At 34.4% G+C, this 21,066-nt stretch overlaps 3 protein-coding genes across 4 annotated transcripts in view; 2 read left to right on the top strand and 1 right to left on the bottom strand.

Annotated features, from left to right (window-relative positions):
• The first annotated feature begins 808 nt into the window (after positions 1-808).
• LOC117113086 (D-aminoacyl-tRNA deacylase 2-like) lies at positions 809-4,027 on the top strand. The gene is made up of 3 exons (XM_033256312.1): positions 809-973; positions 1,987-2,056; positions 2,288-4,027. The coding sequence occupies exons 1-3, from the start codon at positions 812-814 to the stop codon at positions 2,608-2,610; spliced, it is 555 nt and encodes a 184-aa protein (XP_033112203.1). The 5' UTR covers positions 809-811; the 3' UTR covers positions 2,611-4,027.
• Positions 2,995-13,326, bottom strand: LOC117113084 (mediator of RNA polymerase II transcription subunit 17-like). The gene is made up of 13 exons (XM_033256308.1): positions 13,196-13,326; positions 11,626-11,799; positions 11,021-11,156; positions 10,285-10,453; positions 9,038-9,199; positions 7,972-8,099; positions 7,489-7,620; positions 6,991-7,187; positions 6,127-6,183; positions 5,493-5,630; positions 5,062-5,176; positions 4,551-4,699; positions 2,995-4,347 (listed from the first exon to the last, which is right to left on the bottom strand). The coding sequence occupies exons 1-13, from the start codon at positions 13,285-13,287 to the stop codon at positions 4,134-4,136; spliced, it is 1,863 nt and encodes a 620-aa protein (XP_033112199.1). The 5' UTR covers positions 13,288-13,326; the 3' UTR covers positions 2,995-4,133.
• A 26-nt stretch (positions 13,327-13,352) lies between these two features.
• Positions 13,353-21,066, top strand: part of LOC117113085 (transcriptional adapter 2-beta-like) — a 36,123-nt gene continuing 28,409 nt past the window's right edge. For both annotated transcript variants that reach the window (XM_033256310.1, XM_033256311.1), the window contains exons 1-5: positions 13,353-13,376; positions 13,474-13,577; positions 15,651-15,710; positions 20,099-20,193; positions 20,772-20,863. In XM_033256310.1, the coding sequence (XP_033112201.1) occupies positions 13,370-13,376; positions 13,474-13,577; positions 15,651-15,710; positions 20,099-20,193; positions 20,772-20,863 (358 nt within the window). In that variant the 5' untranslated portion in view covers positions 13,353-13,369. The remainder of the gene's footprint in view (positions 13,377-13,473; positions 13,578-15,650; positions 15,711-20,098; positions 20,194-20,771; positions 20,864-21,066) is intronic.

Raw genomic sequence — 21,066 nt, 5'->3', positions numbered from 1 at the left:
CCTTTTTGCAAAAGTAGCCTCGAAACTAAGAAGCCTTCTCGAAATAGTACAATACTGTACATGAATTTCAACACGATTGGTTTACAGTATTTTAGGTAATATACCGAATGATACAGATTGATATTACAGCTGTGGCTCTGTTTTTATTGCTTGACGAATGGTGGAAACTCCACAGTCCTGGGTAGCATTCACCAGTTCATTTCGAAGACAAGGATTATCAAACCTCAATCTGATATTTTGCAATAAAAATTGTGAATGGGTTAAGATTCGATGCACAAGTGCAAATAACGCAATCCTTGTTTTTTTTAATAATAAAAATTACGAAATTATAGTGCCTGTCTCTTATACACATCTAGATGTGTATAAGAGACAGCAATTATAGATGGCGATGTTGGAAAAGGAAATTACAGTTAGCCATTTTGGACTGACACTTAAGTGTAATTGGTTTTAATTTTTATATTCTGTCTTTGATGTCAGAAAAAATGAGACAAGTAGCCTAATTGCAAACAGAGAAAGAAATAAAAGTCACGTGGGTGAAATTCCCACGAAAGAGAAAAAAATGCCTTGTCCCTTTCAGAGCATCGTGATACTGTGAATAAACTAATAATTAATTCCTGACGTTAATAACTGAGTATTTTTCTTCATTTGTTGTCAAGCATGAGTACCAATCCTACAAAAGTTACATCGGTTTTACCATGGTAAACCTTACCATGGTAAACAGTTTCCCGATCCATTCGCACTAGTTAGTATTCGAAGCTATTCGCACTAGTTAGTATTCGCGAAAGTGTTTTCATATTCCGCTCAGATCCTGATGTCAATGTGCCATCATCGAGTCACCATGAATGTGCGAGAAGCTTGTTCTAGTAGGCCTAGTGCCTCATTACCCAACGCTAGGATCATCATGCAGAGATGTTTGTCTGCGAGACTACAAGTTAAGCCATCATCTAATGACAGTGATGCAGAATGGGTAAATGTAAGTGATGGTCACACGCGTTGGTATGGCAGGGAGTTACCAACTCTGGTTTGCTCAAAACGTAGGCCTAGCTAAAAGCTGGCTAGTCGAAACGTCCTGTCGGTACATCATGGGGATCCAGTTTTGCGAATATTAACTTGTGCGAATTTCCTATTTTTACCGAACATACAGTATTGATAGTTTTTCGCCCTTATTCAGATTCAAATTCGCTATACTTAGCTGTTTCCCTGGTAGCTTGTTATATTTTGCTTTTAGCAACGCCTGACCCTGCCTACTTTGTTCCCGTTAGGGACTTTCAACCCCCCCCCCCCTCCCCGTCGAAATCCTGGCGCCGCCGCTATTCTCGGAGGCTAATTACCGCTCTGTATTTTGATTCCTTTTCTGTTTAATTTTGTTTTGTATTTGTCCAGTAGGCCTATATTAAAGTATAGGCCTACTTTGAAATGTTTTTCAAATAATAATACTAAAAACTGTCTGCCTAAAAATACAACAAATCACTGTGTCTCAAGTCAATTTTTATTGTTACATAAAAGTCATGTAGGCCTATTGTTTATATGATTGATACAATAAAAAGCATAGAGCAAAGAAGGAACAAGACCATCATGATTTTTATGGTGTTGAATAAGATGATCCCTCTGACCATGGAGGAATTAGTTTATGCTTTGTCTATGAGAAGCATGCATTATTATGAACAAACACCTATAAAATGGCCTGGATCTTTTTTTCTTGATATTTCTTCCTTTTTTTTTTTGTGGGGAACAAAATGTTAAATAATAGTTAGTTTTATTATACTACTAAGCTTGCTGATAAAACACAAAAGTTTGTGCAGAAACCCAACACTGACAGTAACAGCACAACAATACAGGCGATAGCAGTCGCGTATCTAGGGGAAGTCGCGGGGGCCACGGCCCCCCCCAAAAAAAAATCACGGTCATATTTTTTTTTATTCCTTCCATTGAAATATTTCAAACAATCATTAAATATTTTGTTTATTTTGTTTACCATACTAATAGATTGCCGAGGGCTGTGTAGTCTATATATGTTTTTTAAAAGGTGCAACTTTGGAAACGGTTGAAAAAATGGGTAATACTTTTTTTAGTTTTCTTTACTGTAGCTTTATTTAGTTCATTTAAATTAACAGAAAAATATACAGTGTTACCAAACCACACTCCAACACTAAAAAGTATACAGAATTATGATATTTAAATAACAAAAGTAAACCATTAATTTAAAGTTTAGAAATACAGGTAGTACAATAGTACATTTTCCTGTTATTTATTAACAATTAACAGATGAATTTTGTTTCTGTTGCAGCTTCTATTGTTTTGAACGTGAAACTAAGTGAAACGGCCGATAAAAATGTTTCCATCCTTGATTTGCCAGGAAGCCTTCTGATCATTCCGCAAGCAACACTAGGTGGTAAGGTCAAAGGTAAAACAATGCAATACCACTATAATATTGAAAAACATGCTGGACTTGGGCTCTATACAGAGTTTGTACGACTCTGCAGACAAGCTATGGAAAGCAGTGTAATAGGCAAGGAGGCTGGATGTACAGTTAAGCACGGAACTTACGGAAATCGCCAAGTTTTGTCTGTTGAAACAAATGGACCCTACACCCATTATTTTGAATTTTAAAATTAACCTTTGATCAATAGGAGAGTGTCTATCAAAATTGACAGCTGACTAATCAGGATGGGGCAAGGATTGTGAATTGTCCATCCATCTGATGGAAAATTTTCTATTGTATTCAGAGGCATATCCAGAGTTGTTGAAAAAGGGGGCAAAAAGTGGGGCCGATCAAGGTAGTACTACTACCCTAGGGGGTCCGGGGAAAGCCCCCAAGAAAGTGCTGTGTGACACCTTAAAATAACCTTTGAGGCGTTTGGGGACGATCCTTTTTTTTCTTTTTACCATCTCAACAGAAAAAAAACCGTAACTGCTATGGACTGCATTCCTACCACAACAACAAAGCAGTGTATACATCAGATTCCCCTAAGTACACTTGAATAAAGAACACAATTTCAATCATTTAATCCAGATTTATTTCAATATAAATATACAATTTATACAATATGTACAGGTTTTCTTTTGATTAACCACATTAATGTTTTACATGATTTTTTCATGTACTTTTCTGCATAACAGAATAGTTCCCCATAGACCTACGGTCAGTAGTAAAACCATAAAAAAATTCTTCGGAAATCCAATAAAAAATTAATATACAATTAGGACTCTAGAAATCTCAGACTTGTTGCAAGTCTATTTTTTCTTTTCTACAGCGCATTTAGGAAACGAAATGGGTTAGAAATGAGGCTTTAAACTTTTTCTTCTATATCGTGGGTGACTTGTACAATAGGAATCTACTTTTATCCCATAAGGCCCATTCATGCTTTGTAAAGCTGAAAATCTCCAGTGGCGGTGCGAGAGTTTGAAATCTGGGAGCGGGGGGGGGGGGAACAAGTGAGGTGCAAAGTACAATTTTGGGTTTGCCCAAGGTCCCCTGTGAGAGCAAAGTGGGTGTTGTTGGGTGTCGATTAAAATACTTAGAAAGTGGTTCAGGGGGCAGGGCCCGAAAAATGTGACAATTTAGGGTTTTCAAAAGGTTTACTTAATCGATTTCATATATAAATAGTCTACTTATATGTAGAAAATACATATAATTTTCTTTTTTCCCCGACAAAATGTGGTTTTCTTCTTTCCTGGGGGGGGGGGGCCTGGGAAGACAAGAACATTTTCTGGGGGGGGGAATTCCCCCTGTAACACCGCCACTGCAAATCTCATAATGAGGCTAAAGTCAGGATTCCATAAAATCGATACACTGTTTCTACAGCATCTTCACTATGTTACATTACATAGCTGGCCCCAACACCATCAGGAAGGCTCTCTGATTTGACCAACCTAGAGTACTATTTGGACCACAATGGAAGTAGGCTTGCCTTTTTTGGTACTTTATTGCGTTTTTATCCATGAATGTTATTTTGTATTCAGAATACAGTGCTGTAAATAAAATTTAAAAATGTTTAATTATTAAAAAATAAATCAGTGTCTCAGACAGCTGGTGGTGATGATAATGTGTAATGCTTTTATGTGCATTAGTGAGAGAATTGGAAGGCAAGCATCGTAGCCACCAAACTATTCAATTCCACTCAATGTCCGTATTACATAAGGGCAGCCATCATAAGTTCCATTGAATGGATGAAGTTCCTTCCTGGTAATCTCTTCCAATCGACCTCTCTGAACGACGTTGTAAAGTTGTCATACTTAGGGTCAGTTACAATATTGCTCTTGGGCTCGGGACTGGAATACGGGGGCTTGGTACCTTGTACGAACACTTTGATTCCATTTAATGGATCTGAGCGCACTGAAATTGTACTGAAATGATAAAAAGACTATTTAACAATAATGTATTGTTACTTTTTAATCGCAGTGCTTAATTCCATTCTATTATTTCATCTTAAAATTGATTGGTAATTTTTTTAAGGTAATTCAGTGCATGAGCATGAAAGTAATCCTTGCACTAGCATTAACATAAATGCAGCATAAGAGATAAATAAGGCATTGAATATAATACTGACTTTTTTCCATTTGGTGTTAACAGCATGAGAGAAGAAGCATTACCAAGTTTGGCCATTTCCCCTACCCCCACTTGGATGTTTTGTTGTAAAATCTGCATACGTATAAACTTTGCAAGCACCGAAAGTGTGATAATTTGATGAGAAGAAACCTGTTCAAAAGAAGTAATACTTAATTATTACCCTTGCCATTGTATACATGATACAATTTTCAGTGGTGGCTCCAGAAATTTGTGACGCAGCACTTAATCCAGAGTATGTTATTGGCATGTGTGTAATGAAACTTTTAGAATCAGGGTGTTAAATATAGTATGCAGTGTTAAAATGAATCAATAACACAATGAAGACACAAGCATTTACAAACGTTTATTTAAAATGACGAAGGACCTATGATAGGCCTATTGAACTACGAGAATATGTGAGATAGGTATAACATGGGAATGGGCATGGATAGTGCCATGCCATACTGTTTTCTTACAAAAAGCTTAACAATACCATGTAAATGTTTTAGTACCTGACTTAGGAGAAGATCATAAAGATCTTGTTCCTCATATGAGAGATGTGCAACGCGTCCATCTCGCAAAACTGCTTGAACATGGTCACACTCAATGAAAAGTTGGAAGATGGTTCTACACAAACAATATAGAAACAGACAGTGTTAGTGCACTTATCTATATTATGGCTTAGTTATATGAATTATGTTTTCTTGTTTTCTTTTTCCCCATTTTAAATTTTTTTCAAGCAAATTTGGCATTTCTTTAAAATGGATATGAGTGCTATACAAATTTTATTTATTGTTTAATTATTGTTTATTATTGTTTTATTAATTAATTAATACTCGTTTGCTCATTCATATCTATGCAAAATTAAACCATTAATTAAATCATGTTACTAGAACAAAGTAAAAGCAAAATACAAATCAAAACATAATGAAATGGGCCTTACTTTTGCATCTGATCATAACCCTGTGAAACAATGTTTATTATGACTGTTGATAGCAGAGGTTGAGTGGACGATCCCCAATGCGTGATTAGAGTTGGATCACTGTGCTCTCTTGCAAATTCATCTATCACCTTGGCAACCCTTAAAAGTAAACAAATAAATACATTTTTTTTAAAATTAAAAACTAAATAAAAACTTTCAATTCATTGTTTTAGATTCTATTTCCATTTTTTTATTCTATATTTTTTTTTTTCAGTATTTAATTCTCATCATGAATGTCTCACCAATTACTACACAGAAAATACAACACAGCATGGTGTGACCAAAAGATAACGTTATTATGATACTAATATTATTACCTTAGTTCCTCTAATATAAGCCCCCCACCCACCCTGACACAAAATTAGGTAAATTTTTTGGGAGTGGCCTTATACATAAGGAACCCACTTTCAATTAAATGACAAGTTTTCAACACTGTATTCAAAGCCAATATTAGATGTTTTTGTGAGAATATTTGTAAAAGTCATACCCTGGGCTTTTGCCCGAGGAAAGGGTGGTATGTAGAATTGGGCGTAAAGTGGGCTTATACTCGAGAAGTACAGTAGTCGATTTCAACTTCAAAACAAGTTTCACTTACCTCTTCCTGAGCACTATATGTTTGGCTTGTTTTATTATTCTTTCTAGAATACATTCTCTATAAAATAAAAAAATAAAAATATAGTACAGGTATCACCAGTCATGTTAGTCTTGTAAGTATATTTTTTCAGATTTCAAGTTACATTTATTTATTTTTTATTTTATTTCACTATCCAACAGCTAAAAGCTGATAATAGGATGACTTAAAAACATTAATAAAAATATTACAAAATACTGTACAAAAAATCATTAATTATAAACATTAAAAATTACAAAACAAGGAATTAGAACTTTGCAGACTCCATGCATGTCTTAATTAGTTCAGATTGTATTAATGGTATTATTCTAAACTTATTAAAACATATTGTAGAAGTGGCAATTTATAAGGCTCAATTCATACAAATGACTAATACTAATTTTTTCATCTTGGCATAAAATAAACTGGATACTAAACTTTATCAGTTTATTGCAAGTTTGTAAATTATATGATCTTTTTTAAAATGAGCAATTAAATCGTTTAATGAAAGTTTCCAGATAGATATGCCACAAGCAGTACTGCAAATCCTTAATGTAATAATTTTTTATAATTTCTATTATGACAAAACATCTTTAACCATAATTTAAGTCTCAACACAGCCTTCAGTGAAATGATTTTCTAATCAATTGCAGTACATGATAAATACTCCAGAGGTAGTACCACATATCATTAATCGGATATCTTCAGATTCAGAAACCAGAATTTAAGTCTTACCACAGCCTTCAGTGTAATGATTGTCATATCAATTGCAGTACATAAGCATGATATTTGGATTATATAAATTAAAAGGAAAAGAGAACAAGTAATGAAAATATATAAAAGACTAACCCATGCTGCTTGTCTGTTACATCTCTCTTAGTCGATGCATTTGGACCAGCTAGCCTTCGTTTCTTACTGACCACATGGGACATGGTCACTGGATGTGGTGTTGCAGTGTACTGGTTGCTGATGTGCAAAGCCTTCAACATTTGATGCAGAGAATGCTCCAGCGATGTGTTTTGATCACTGGTCTGCATAGGCGGAATCTATGTGTGAAAGTTAAACAAATTAAAACAATAAAATTTCTTTTATGAAAGACAGCATGCTTGAATCACACGTATTTCAGCCACAGGACCCAAGGACGCCAACATTTGAAATATGAAGAGCCAGCAATAGACATTTCCGGAGTGTCAATCAAACTTAACTGATCTCACAAATACACGTGTTGTCCCACAAACGCACGTGTTCGCATATGTTTTCACACTGTCGTCGTGGGACCTTAGCAACAATATCCAAGGGGCGGGGCTTAGCGGAGAGGTCTATTGCAATGAAATATTTGTTACCTACCCCATCATCAGCATTTGAGTCATGGCAGAGTGTTATTCTGAGTTGCACACGTGGAAACAATGAGCATATGATTTGGTTGCCAATGACGAGATGTGGTACGGGGGACTTCAACTGAACCGCTTCCCTTGCTATCTGCAGGTGTCCAAAAAAGAGTACAGTATTAAATTAATAGAAAGAAATAATAATATGAATAACCACAACAACAATAACAGCTAGACTTGTGTAAACAGAACATAGGGCTTTTCCTCATTGCCATAATGGGAAGAAAAATATATCACAACCACAATCCAACTGTTTTCAATCCTACAAATTATCATTACATTACAAATAAGATCATACTACAGAAAATCATGAAGTAAAAAAAATATAAACATCAAAAAAGTATTTTATACTTCTCAAGTTTATACAAGTATATGGTCATTACCAACCATTGCCATTTTTTAGTAATGAGTTTTTTTATTTTATATTGACAGCTAGGCCTACCTGAGAGAATAATTCTTTACAGAAAAGAACATTCTGAGCTGCTTCAAGCCGCTCCTGCCAGTGAGCGTCGGCTGACACTTTACTACGGCTCATCTGAGAGACAACTGTTGATGCAATGTCTGCATCGCCTGCCAACAAATATAAAGAATAACATCAATTAAAATTAAATTTTCTTTTTGGTGTGATCTTGTACACTTGTTTGGTCTTCATAATATTAATTCAAGTGGTCTGTATTATATTTGACAGAAGGAAACAAACTAAAAAAAAATGGACGAACATTGTGATTCCATGTATCTCATTATAACGTGTCCTCAAATTAAAAATGACTGCGAGAAAACTTTTTAATTTTTCTTGTACCTATAGTTGTGCAAAAGCACCAATATTTATGGTTAGCTTATAAAAGAAAAAACCCAAGTCACTTGAACAACTAGACCTTTTCTGTAGAAATTTTTTTGGAGGGAGAAGCACATTCAAATATTTCTGATGCTGCTCCTCAATTTTGTCCATCCTAATTACCTTGTCTTTCTGATAGGACAATAAGCCAATGGTCCCATGCACACTGTTATTTGTGTAGTGCAGTGGAATTAAATGTAACTTACAAGAGACAAAATTCTCAAAAAAGTTACCTAACCACATCATGATCATTGAAACTGGTAGCAATGAATAAAGCCAAAAATAATTAGGTAGACAAAAATTTACATAAGGCAGTCCCACGAAGAAGTTCATGGTATGAATAAAGGCTTATGCATTATATATACATATACATATACATATACATATACATATATATATATATATATATATATATATATATATATATATATATATATATATATATATATCTGAGTGGCCTAATGGGAAAATCCAAGCCAGCATACTTGCTTGTCCTCACAACTCTGTTGGGAGAGCACCTGAGCAGCAATCAAAAGGTCTTGAGTTCAAATCCCATCAAAACAATGTTTTTCTATACCTTGACCTACGTCTAGATATATAATAACTACGTTATTATTATTATTAATTTAAATTACATTAATTAAATCATAGAAAGTAATTCAAATCAACAAACCTATTTGTATTATAACTTGAATGTAGCTGGTTCCCTCCAAGTCGGTGGGTAACATCACTTGCAAGGGACTCTTATTGACTCCATTTATAGCACCGGTTGTCTGATCACTATCAGGTGTTTTTATAACCTCAAATACACCATTATGCCAAAACCTAGATCCAGCTAAAAGTAGAATTAAGAAATTAGATTAAGATAATAAGCAGTTTGATACACTACATAAAAAATATAATCTGACTACTAATAAAATATTAAAAATTGCAACCAAAATGTAAAATTTCATGTACTGTATTATGATTAAAGATATAAAGCAAAAAATATAAAAGAATTAAAACAAGTTAAAACATCATTTATTATATAGTATTAATGGAAGACAAAGAAATAGATGGACATCAATACTGGTTGCATGAAAGAGACCTGTAGAAGCAGCATGTTAGGGCTTTGTCTTGCAGTGGACTGACAATGGCTTATTATGTCAAAAAATTTCCTGGCTCATCGTGCACAAATTTTGAACAAACGAATGTATATGTATGTGTATATACGTATCAAAAAAACAAAATAACAAGAAAGCACACTTTCTAGATGTTAGCAATCCTCACAATGTATATATTATTCATGATTTACCTTTGAAACGCTGAAATCAAGGACCATGATCATGTGAGCTGTCAACCCAGTGCCAATGCATTGTAACTGAATATATTATACATTTGTAGGAGCATGTGGCACAGTGTGTAAGATGTTGGACTTCTGATCGTGAGATCGTGAGTTCAAGATCGACGCTCGTCACATTGCTTGTAAGTGTGCTTGGGCAAGGCACTTTACTTATATTTGCCTCTTTCCACCTATGAGTATAAATGGCTACCTGGTAGGATGCTGTAGCACTGGACGTATGTGCTTGGGCGTATAAAGCAGTATGACGAGGGGTACTCCCCAGGGAGCAGAGAAAGTTGCACAAAAATGTATCAGTGACCAGGGAAATAATGATGCCAGTGCCTGGCATATTCTGCAGATTGCAATAGGCGTTATATAGATTGTGATTCTAAAAAAAAAATAAAAAAATATTGCTGTTGTACTCCAAAGATGATGATGATATAGCAGCAAATGATCATGCCGGTTGCAAAATCATATATCATTGATGACTCTTCAAAAATTAAGTTGAATAATAAGGTAAACAATAAAGTGTACTGTTGAGTCAATGAGTTGAACCCACAACTCTGGGATTAGAAGGAAAGGGCATTATCTCTGCTTACCTGATTTAAAGCTGAGATCGCCAAGGATACTGTTGCCAACCTTCTTTAACCTCCAATGCTGACATAGTTTGAGGAGTTCAGCATGGAAATCAGGACAATTTGTCTCAGTCGTGGGTTTGCTTAGCACTTTGGCACCCTTCAGCAAAATTTCGGCAGCTCCTGTTAAGGCCTAAAAGAACGTCCATTTAATCATTAATAAAGACACCTGTGTGGTTCACCAGTGTGGATAGAATACAGCAAGATTTCTTTTGTCCTAACTAGAAGGAATCTAAATTTTTTTACATAAGCGCTATGGGTAACTAGTTGTATTTGATTGTATTTTCAGCAATCGCAAGTTAAAGTTGACAAGAGAATTTTCCTCATGGCCAAAACAACTCTACTCCCTAAGCCCCATAATGAGACTAAGTTTGTGTAGAGCACCTTGTGTGTATGAATTGTCTTCTGAAGAGATTGCCACTTAGAAAAGTTATTAGGTTTGCTGCTTGGCAAACCATTGGCCCTTGTGCCTAAAGGACAAGTCATATACATGGGTGATATAAGCTTAGATTAAAAGGATTTGTATACAATACTTATAAAAAAAAGAGAAGAGGATTGTCTTGTGGAGTATGACCTAATTCAACACCAGTGGTAGCATGCATTGCAGGTGCCAAAGATCCCTACATGCCCAGTTTGAGCCTGATTTTCTTTGCCATTCTACCAGGACGAATGAGTCACTTTATTTCACAACATATCTCACCTTTTTCTTTGCAACTAATTTAAGAACCGGGCGGTGGACAGGTGCTTCTTGAGAGACTGGATCTAACACCAAATACTTCTTTTCCTTGGCTATATGAATTATGTCTGACAAAACACTGATTTCTGTGAATGCAGTTCTGTATACAGAGAAATACATTAATCAAAATATTAAATTTCCCCAAGAAATATTGAGATATGTACTCAAGGATGATTATAAAAAATGTATATTATTTTTTTTAATTACATTTCAACTATGTACAGTTGACATATTTATACAGACAAGAATATTAGTAAAATTATTAGTCTGCAAAAGACGTCTTAATGATATTAATGAGATAATACAGGGGCAGATACCAGGGTATTGTGATGGATTATAGATCTCCCTCCCCCTTCAAAAAAAAGAAAAAAAGAGAGAGAAGAAAAGAAAAGAAGAAAGAGAAATGTAAATGATATTGAAAGTACTACATGATACCAGAGCTATAAAAGTTGATGATGTAATTTTACAGTGCCTCCCTTCCCGGGCTTAGTTCTGGGCACTATGATAGTGATGATGACAATGACAGTCATGAAGTAACTGTTTCAATCAAAACCACTCAACTTCCTCACCTAAGTTTATTTCTAACACTTTCCCAAGGCCACTGTGGATGTTGGAAAGATGTTGTACCATCTGCTTTGTCTTCGTCTTCTTCCTCCTCTTCTTTGATGCCTCTCAAGTCTACTTCTTTGCTGAAGTCAATTTTCTGGGCCAACTTTGCCAAGTTCTCTGACATAGACAATGGCCTAATTCAAATATAAAAATTATAAGGATTAAATGATTTTTAATAGGCCTTTTTCACGAATCGGTAGACATCTTGAAGTGATGACAAACATTGCGAATCAGCGGTGCGTAGCCATCAGAAATAAGATAAGCTTTTGGGCGGATTTTCTGACATCATGTTATTTAAAAAATCGTAACTCCATAACAGGGCATCGTATCCAAAAATTTTTTCCAGCAAAATGTTCTTAAAAGACTAGTCTACACCACTATATGATTGAAAAAAAATTGAAAAATGTTTTTGACCTCTGAAATCAAGATGGAAAAAGAAAAGCCTATCCAAGTAGTGTATTAAAATAGGTATATGCATTACAGTGCAGTAGTACTAGTAATACTCTGGACTAGCATGGTTTTAGTTACCATATGAGAGTTTCCTGTGTTAAAAACATGATTTACTATACTTCTTTATAAAACATAACTTGTACTTTATAATAAGAGAAATCTGTATATTATCAGTACCTGGAACAGTAACAACACGAAAGTGCTATGCTACTGCACTGCAATGCATAGGCCTATTTTAATACACTACTTAGATAGGCTTTTCTTTTTCCATCTTGATTTCAGAGATCAAAAACATTTTCCAATTTTTTTTCAATCATATAGTGATGTAGACTAGCTTTTTAAGAACATTTTGCTCGAAATTTTTTTTGGATACAACGCCCCGTTATGGAATTATGATTTTTTAAATAACATGATGTCAGAAAATCCGCCCAAAAGCTTATCTTATTTCTGTTGGTTACGCACCGCTGATTTGCAATGTTTGTCATCACTTCATGATGTCTACTGATTCGTGAAAAAGGCCAACCACCAAATTCAATTTAATATAAATTACATGAATAATATAGGCCCTGAATTTAAATACACTATTTGCAATGTCAGAAATAGTTTTTAGACCTAGGCCAAACCTTCTTTACATTATTTATGTTAGGCCTAAAAATGTTACTTAAGACAGGGCCAGAGACCCGGGGCCGGATAGGCCTAGCTAGCTAGGTCCTAGCTAGGTAGGCTAGGCGACCGGCTAGGCAGGTCTGAATCTGAACTTATTTTTACAAAAAAAATATCAGCAGAGTGCTAACAAAAAAAAGCGAGTCATATGGTCACATCAATTTATGTGGTTCACTGGTGACATGTGCTATAGCTAAGTAGTCGATTCATTATGCACTGCTAGGCCTCTGGCTAGGCCACACCCAACTAAAACCAGGCAGGGTCACGGTGTCGAATGGGCATGAAAAAAATATTTGCGACTGGCCGAGAGGAAGGCCTGGCCTAGAATTTAATGTCAAAATCATAAAAAGTAAGCCAGGTAAATAAATGTATTTTAGTTAAAAAATATATCATTTGAATGACACTCATTAACCATACTTGTTGTACGTCTCCTGTCCATCTAGAGACACCTCTTGTACTTGATTTTCTAACAAGGACTCGACACTCACTTGCACCGAGTGGGCAGCCATGTTTGTTGATTAACTGGTGCATCTTGGGAGATAACAAATCGTCACGGCGGTGTCAGGGGTCATCCTCGATGGTACGGGGAAAATGGCCGGTAGGTAGTCTTTGTACCTTGGTATTTAAATCCCCTTTTCTCCGTAACTAAGAAACTTATCAAAAATATGAATAAGAATATAAATACTTTATTTCAGAATCTTCGACAAAGTTCTACTGTAATTATTGTCAAGATGAGCTGAGAGGCGTGAGAGTGAAATGCATCGAATGCTTGGAGGCCGACTTCGATCTTTGTTTACAGGCAAGTAGTATTGTAACCTCATTTACATAGGAGGAAGTCTGCGTAGGTCAGGAATCCCCTTGTTATCTTTGTCTAAACCCGCAAAGTTGGGCGAACGCCAGTCCGCCTTTGTCTATCTGGGGTGGACGTTAAAGGCCTGGCCTTTATATAGTAACCTAGCCTTCTCTAGTGTGCATAATGTCGATATTTCATTTCACTATCTTTAGTTATTATACAGTCATTATGATGTGGGAGGGACCCAGGTTTTCTCTATTTTGGTTTTGGGTCAATGCACAAATGTCTTAATTATTCACTAATTGTTGGGGTCAATGGATTTTTTAAATGTTGGCTTTCTGATCAATGGCATTGTGTATGGCGTTTTCTATGTGATTTTTAATATACTGTAGCATGTTGATATAAGGGCCTAGGATAATATAATAATAGATACTGGACTAAGGAAGGCAAACATCTTTCCTATTCTAAAATATTAAAGCCCTTTTGCTTACATAATTCAGGGGCGGATCCAGGGGTGTCCAAAAGCAGGCCGAAAGTGGCGTCGATCGAGAAAACACTACCCTAGGGGTCCAGGGCATACCCCCGCAAATATTTGGTATTCTGGACACCCAAAAATAACCTCTGAGGCGCCTAAATCTGCCCCTGTAATTGTAAATATGATTAGGCATAATTGCCGCCAGCATTAACGAAGAGGTGTGGGAAAAACAAAACCAAACCAGTGACAATAGCTATTAAAGCAAAGGATATGAAAACAATTGGGGAAAACGGTTTCAGGAGAAATCGGGACACTTATCAGTGGATGACTATCGATAACAATTGCAATTCACCTCTGCCACCCTCAACGGTGACACATTTGCAGAATGTAAACAAAGAAGTACTGTATGAGGTCTATTTTTGGCCTACTATTAAAAATTATTGACTGTTCATTATAGGCTTATTGTTTGGTTCATTTGTATGTTAGGCCCTATTGAAATTCTTTAATTTTCAATAAGAATGATTGTAAACATTGGAGATAAATGAGATTACAATATACACCACACTGTGTAATCACAGCTGCTTAAGTTTATTTATGGAACCATGAAAGTATGATTTGATTTATTTTATAAAACACAGAAGATAAGGCAAGACTTTTTTTATTCCTTGTTTCGCAAACTTATTTTTTTAAAGATCGTCAGAGGAGGGCGGGAAAAAAACAAAAATAAATATTTGTTTTTTTATTTTGCAAATGGTTTTGCCGAAAACTTCCAGAGAGAGGAGTAATTAAAAACAGAATTTTGTAGACATGTGGACAGTGTAGTAATGGGATGGTTAAATGCTTTAAATTACAAAAAATTTCAAAAACATCATTATTGGGGGCGGGGGTCGGTAATCGAGGTATAAAAGAAGTCTTGTCGAAGTTGTGATAAAATCTACAATGCCCTAAGAAATATTGAATTGCTCATAATTTAAAAGTTTGACATAAAAATTAATTGATAATAATAATAATAATAATGGTGGTAGACTTATAAGAGGGCGCATATTGTCATAACCTCTATGCGCATAACAGTTTAAAATAGGTTAAAAAAATATATATTAAAATAATGTGTGGCTAAATAAACTCTTACTTCTTAAACTAAGTTATGGTTGGCCGTTGACTCCGAATTGATTCAAAAATAAATTATGAAAAATTGAGTAGGTAGCATTTTTTGGTCACTCCCCTAAAGAAGCCCCATTGACTGGGGCGAAAGCTTGTGAAATAAAATTCATCGTTAGTCAAAAATGACTACCTACTCATTATTGCATTTGTATACACTGACTAATAAGGCTATACTACAAAAATAATTTAGTTTTCACTGATTTTACAGCCTTTTTTAACAAAATTAAATTTTATGCAAAGAATATAGGAATATTAATTATGAGACTGTGGTTGTTAACAACTTGGAACATAATGTTTTTCTGCTTTATATTTCAATTAAGAGCCAATTGATTAATTAAATACAAAGCTAAATATATACTTTATGTATATTTAAAATATAAAGTTAGATAAATAATGTGTATATCTTTACATGGATTGTCATTGGTTTTACTTTTACTATACAGTGCTTCTCTGCTGGTGCAGAAATAGGAACTCATCTGAAGACACATGACTATGAAGTATTGGTATGTTACTTTGCATTTGTTTTTTTGTTTAGCATTTTACGTTTTCATTATTTGTTGTTTTTTGCCTGATAGGAAACAATGGCCCTCTGATATTTATTAGCATTTTTGCCCCATACATTTGCAGAGCGAAGCCTTTTTATTTTAAGATGTAAAAAAACATCACAATACAAGATGTAAAAAAACATCACAATACTTCCTTAAAACGTCATATATGGCAAAGTGTGTAGACACTTTTTTTTCCCAGGGTAATAGGCTTTTTCCCCAGGGTAGTAAGGCCTTGAAGAAGCCTTAGCTAGGGGCCTCGGACATCTTTGTTACGCCACTGACCAAGAGGAGTCCAAAATACTTTTATTATGTTTCAAGTGGCCACTTTTTTATGCTTTTATTAATTCATTGATACCATGAATTTTAACCCTGTGGTTACCATTTTATATGGTTAGTAAACAATGAATTGCCCATTGACTGTTATGTCTGAATGTCACTATGTTCCAACGGACCAATCAGTGTGTTGGTAATAGCATGTAGTGATTTTGTGGAAACTAGGTTTTAATGAATTCTTGATCATTCATACTTAAAGTATCACTTCTTAGGACTAGATTTATGACGTTTCAAAAGTTTCAATCAAACTAAACTGACCAATCAGAACACGATCATTCAGGATTATACACTTGTTCCACACTCACAAACACATGCATTTTACATGTTTCTGCTGTTGTTTAGTGGGGCCTTAGCAACAGTATCTAAGAGGCGGGGCAGAGTGGAACAGTCCATTATGTGTCTTTTCCTGTCTGCAAGTCCATATGTATTCTTTGTAATGGCCCTGTGTATGTTGCGTTACCTTGGAACTTTATGTTATTGCTTATTTATTTACTTTTTGTATCTTATTAGGTACGCTATTGCTACACAAGTCATAAACCAATTCTTAATTCTTGTTAGATTGGATGTTATTATATGGATAATAACATCCAATCAGAATTAGGAATTAGTTTAAGACTGGTGTAATAATATCCACTGCCTTATAATATCCACTGCCTATTTATTATTACTTTCAGTAAAGAGAATAATATTCACTCCAATAATAATAATTAGTATCATAATTTTTTTATAATGTATTGCTTTTTATTATAATTACTATTTTTATTATTGTTATTAATATAGTCCTATTACTTATTAATGTTATCCATTATTAATATAATAATTGACACTATATAGCAATTATTATATAATTATTATTATCTATAATAATTATTTAAAGTATTATTTTATTATTAGTAGTAGCAGCAGGCAGCAGAGGTAGTATTTTTAGATTTTAGATTGTTACTGCTAATAATGTTTAAATTGTTGTTAATGTATTACTGCCTTATTATATTATTATAATAGTGATTTATCTATTTATATGATAATTATAATTTATAATTGGCTAGCAATCCCTGACAAATTATATTTGAATTTTAATTCAAATACCTTTGGAGCCTACAATTTCTGTGCTCCACCATTGTATATTGTAAAGATATAGAGTAGTGTGAAGCAAATATGACAGTATTGTACATACAAATTATTATTATTATTACATCAGTCATTCTGTGTTCATAGATAGTTCTTGTTCTAATTATGACTTAAAATTAGGTTAAACCTTTGATATGTTCAGTTGAACAATCTAGACTAAAATTTTATCCCAAGGATGTAAATATCTACAAGCATTTTTTGAAAATAATTAAATGCCAACAGCCGATATTATTTGCATATTTAATACTAGTTGTGAGAACCATAGCATGTTCATTAAGAACATCCATACATGATTCATATGCAAATGAGGGCAGCAGATGCTCAGGGACTAGACATGCTCGCTGAAGTGTGAAATAGCTGTTAGTGCATAGTGTGTGCGTGTGGTGTGTGTACACTACAACTATTAAAGCATTAACAAAAGGTACACGTTTCAAACATTAGACTGAAGATCTGAAAGCTTGATCTCATCATCATAATTTAATCACTTACATTGAAGGCAGAAGCTTATGAGCAGAATATTTGCTCCATTCTGAAACCTGCCAGATATTTTTACCACTCTATCAAATTGCCTCATGAATTGCTTTCAACTTGCAAGTTCATTTTATTCATGTTAATACGCGTCAGAAAGTTGAGTGACAATAATACTGTATTGTTGACAGGAATAATGATATTGACAGTACCAGTAGTGATATTTATTGTTTGTAAAAATTAGAATGTACTGAACTTAATGTAAAAACATTATTTCACTTACACATAACCCCTTACCTTGAGTGACTTCATTCACTTTGTTTGGCATGTTTGTCAATTTAAAAAAAAAATTATTATTATTATTTAAAAAAAAAAATTATATTCCTGCAATTGTTATTGATGATAATATTAAGTTAGTTTTTGTCACTATTACTTTTAACTATTATTACTAGGGCATATTTTAATATTATTATTATTTGTTATTAATATTATGATTTTTATTTATATAGTTAATATTATTGTTGTTATTGCAAATTGATATTTCCAATATTATTATTGCTCTGTAGATTACTATTACTTTTAATTATTATTAATAATAATAGTTATATTAATTGAAAATGTAAAGCTTGGTAAGTTGTTCATCACAAAAAACTTAAACTATTGTGGCATACAGAGATTTATCCTGATGATTAGTCTATAGGGCATTATATTTATATTCTATTATTAGTAAACATCTATTGGAAGAGAATATAACTATAAAATATTATAACAATAAAATTTAAGTTAGTAAAAGTAAGTAATAATACATTCACACTGTACACATACGTGGCCAAGACAAGCCAAACCAGTAACTAGATTGTTAGCTATTTAATAATACAGGGTTAAGCAGTAAAATGGTGAATAATTTCAATTCGGCGTTTTTGTTATGAAGTCACAGGAGTTTAGTCATACAACTCTTTAAAGAATAGTATTTGAGAATCGGCCTTCAAAATTTATGATTTTGGCCATTTACCAGACAGAGACTATCACTAAATCATTAAAAAGTGTTGTTTTAATGTCGAAAATGACAAAATTGAGCCTGATGTATAGAAAAGTTTAGTTTAGTACAATGAAATAGATTTCAAAATTTTTGACATTCTAACATGTTTTGGCCATGATGTCCAAAACATGATATGTGAGGATTGACTTGTTTGGCTTGTCTTCAACACATATTATTGAGAGGTACAGGTTATATCATTTTATCAGGACTGTGTACGTTATATTCATTTATGATAGGATTCAATATCAAAATTCCAGTCCCTAACTGAAGAGTAACCTTGCATCTTAATCTCCCATCTGCTAAATACATTATTCAACATTTATGTTTTTTAGATAAGATTGATTTTTATTCCTACATTATTTTACCACATGTGATTTATGTTATAGTGATTAGGTTCACTGTTACACTGTAGGTTCCTACCCACTTCCTCAGTTGATGACCCCCATATGTTTCGTGTTTTTTTTTTACTAATATTAGTAAGAAGGGAAATTAATATCTATATTTCTTCAAGATAAGAGGAATTTTATCTGCCAAAAGAATGAAAACAAATATAACCCATGTTAAAGAGACTATGAATATAGGGATATTACTATACTAAGGTCTGTAGTGACCATCATATCCCCACTGAATCAAACTATGCATCTAGGGCTACTGATGTAACTTCGCTAAGACCGTAGTGACTTGCATCCCCAACCTAATAAAACTATGTATCAAGGGGTAGAGTATGGCGAACCCGAGTCCAACCCCTATGAGCGCTATACAACAAAATGCCATCTGCTGATCGTCGGTGGCAGTCTGGATGGATTGTGGCATTGCATTGTGGGAGCGATTTGGCGCAACAGAAATGGTTTGGTTTCCCAACCTCGAGGTCGGGGTTTCAATCCCTCGCTGTGCATTTCGTCTGTGTCCTTGAGCAAGACACTTTATCTATAAGGTATCTCTCCACCCAGGAGTATAAATGGGTACCTGGTGGGGTTGTCTGCTCTTGCGCTGATTACCAGCAGCAACACTTAGCATGTTGACCCAATGACCAGGGAAAAGAACTGCGCTTTATAACCGCAAGGAAGAGGCACATTATAAATGCCCATACCAGTACCAGTATTCTCCATAGAATCGCATTAGGCGACTACCGTTGGCCGTAGTGATTGCTCCTAATGGCCTGCATACTCAATCCCGAACAAAATATAGGCCTATGCATCATAGTAACTTCCTTTTTTTTTATATTTATTATGATATTTTTTTTTTTAATGAGACTTCAGACAGTGTTGTGAAAGGTCATCCCTTCTACTCTTTAGGTCATTTTAAAAATGCTTGATCCATGACTCTGTGTATTCAAATTATTTAATGATAAATGATTTGGTGGATTTTCTTTTAGGATAATGGTGCCTTACCGTTGATGTATGAGGATTGGTCAAGTAGGGAGGAGATGAAACTTCTGGAGGCCATTGAAAGCTATGGCTTTGGGAATTGGTAAGTTGTCTTAATACATTAAAATGTTTTCACTACACTTGCATTCCTTAAAGCCAAGAAAAAGCAACACTTACAAAAACACTTCATACAAAAAGATAATATCCATTATTCATGATAGATAGATAGATGGATGGATGGATTTATTTGGTGTAAACACCAAGAATAACCCACAAAAATCCAGTGGGGTCCTTCTGGTGTTGATTGGGCAGTACACCAGGAGACAATCCCCTACTTTTTTTGAAGAGTGTACTGCATTCTTTAATGTGCACATTGGCCATAATGCACATGAGAGAATAGCTTACATGTCTCATCTGAAACACGGTGCACTATTGTAACCTGCATTTCAGCCCTCTAGCTGAAATACAAGGGTAAATGTGATGGGAATTGAACAAGAGATCTCCACGGCACACAGACAGTGGCTGCCATCAGTTTAGCTGCCTGAGCCTTTTTCACCTTTTTACCTGTAATTACACAAATAATAATTTATTTTCACCTTTATTCTGTTTATTGTCTAAAATCATTACAACAATTATTTTGTTTTCTTGAATTAATGAAAAAATATCCCATTCTAATTTCAGGGAAGGTATCGCAAATAATATAGGGACCAAAACAGCCAAGCAGGCAATGGAACATTATACAGAATTTCTTGTAAATGGTAACATAGGCCAAGGTAAGAGATTTTAGCATTGTAAACAAATGCTTTGATTGCACATTCAGGGGCATAGGAGTGGGTGGTTGCGAAAAAACGAGGATGCAGTTCTATTAATTCCCAGAATACGGAACTAAATCCCTGTTCCAATGAAAACTTAATGGTAATTCTCATTATTTTAACCTACTTTAATGAAACTAATTTTTACTGCCATGAGGAGTGCG

This window comes from Anneissia japonica, unplaced genomic scaffold (genome assembly GCF_011630105.1).
Source record: "Anneissia japonica isolate Jap-2015-1 unplaced genomic scaffold, ASM1163010v1 scaffold287737_len543101_cov190, whole genome shotgun sequence".
Classification (NCBI taxonomy): domain Eukaryota; kingdom Metazoa; phylum Echinodermata; class Crinoidea; order Comatulida; family Comatulidae; genus Anneissia; species Anneissia japonica.
Note: the sequence above shows the minus strand (reverse complement) of the source record. Positions and strands in the feature narration are given on the sequence as shown.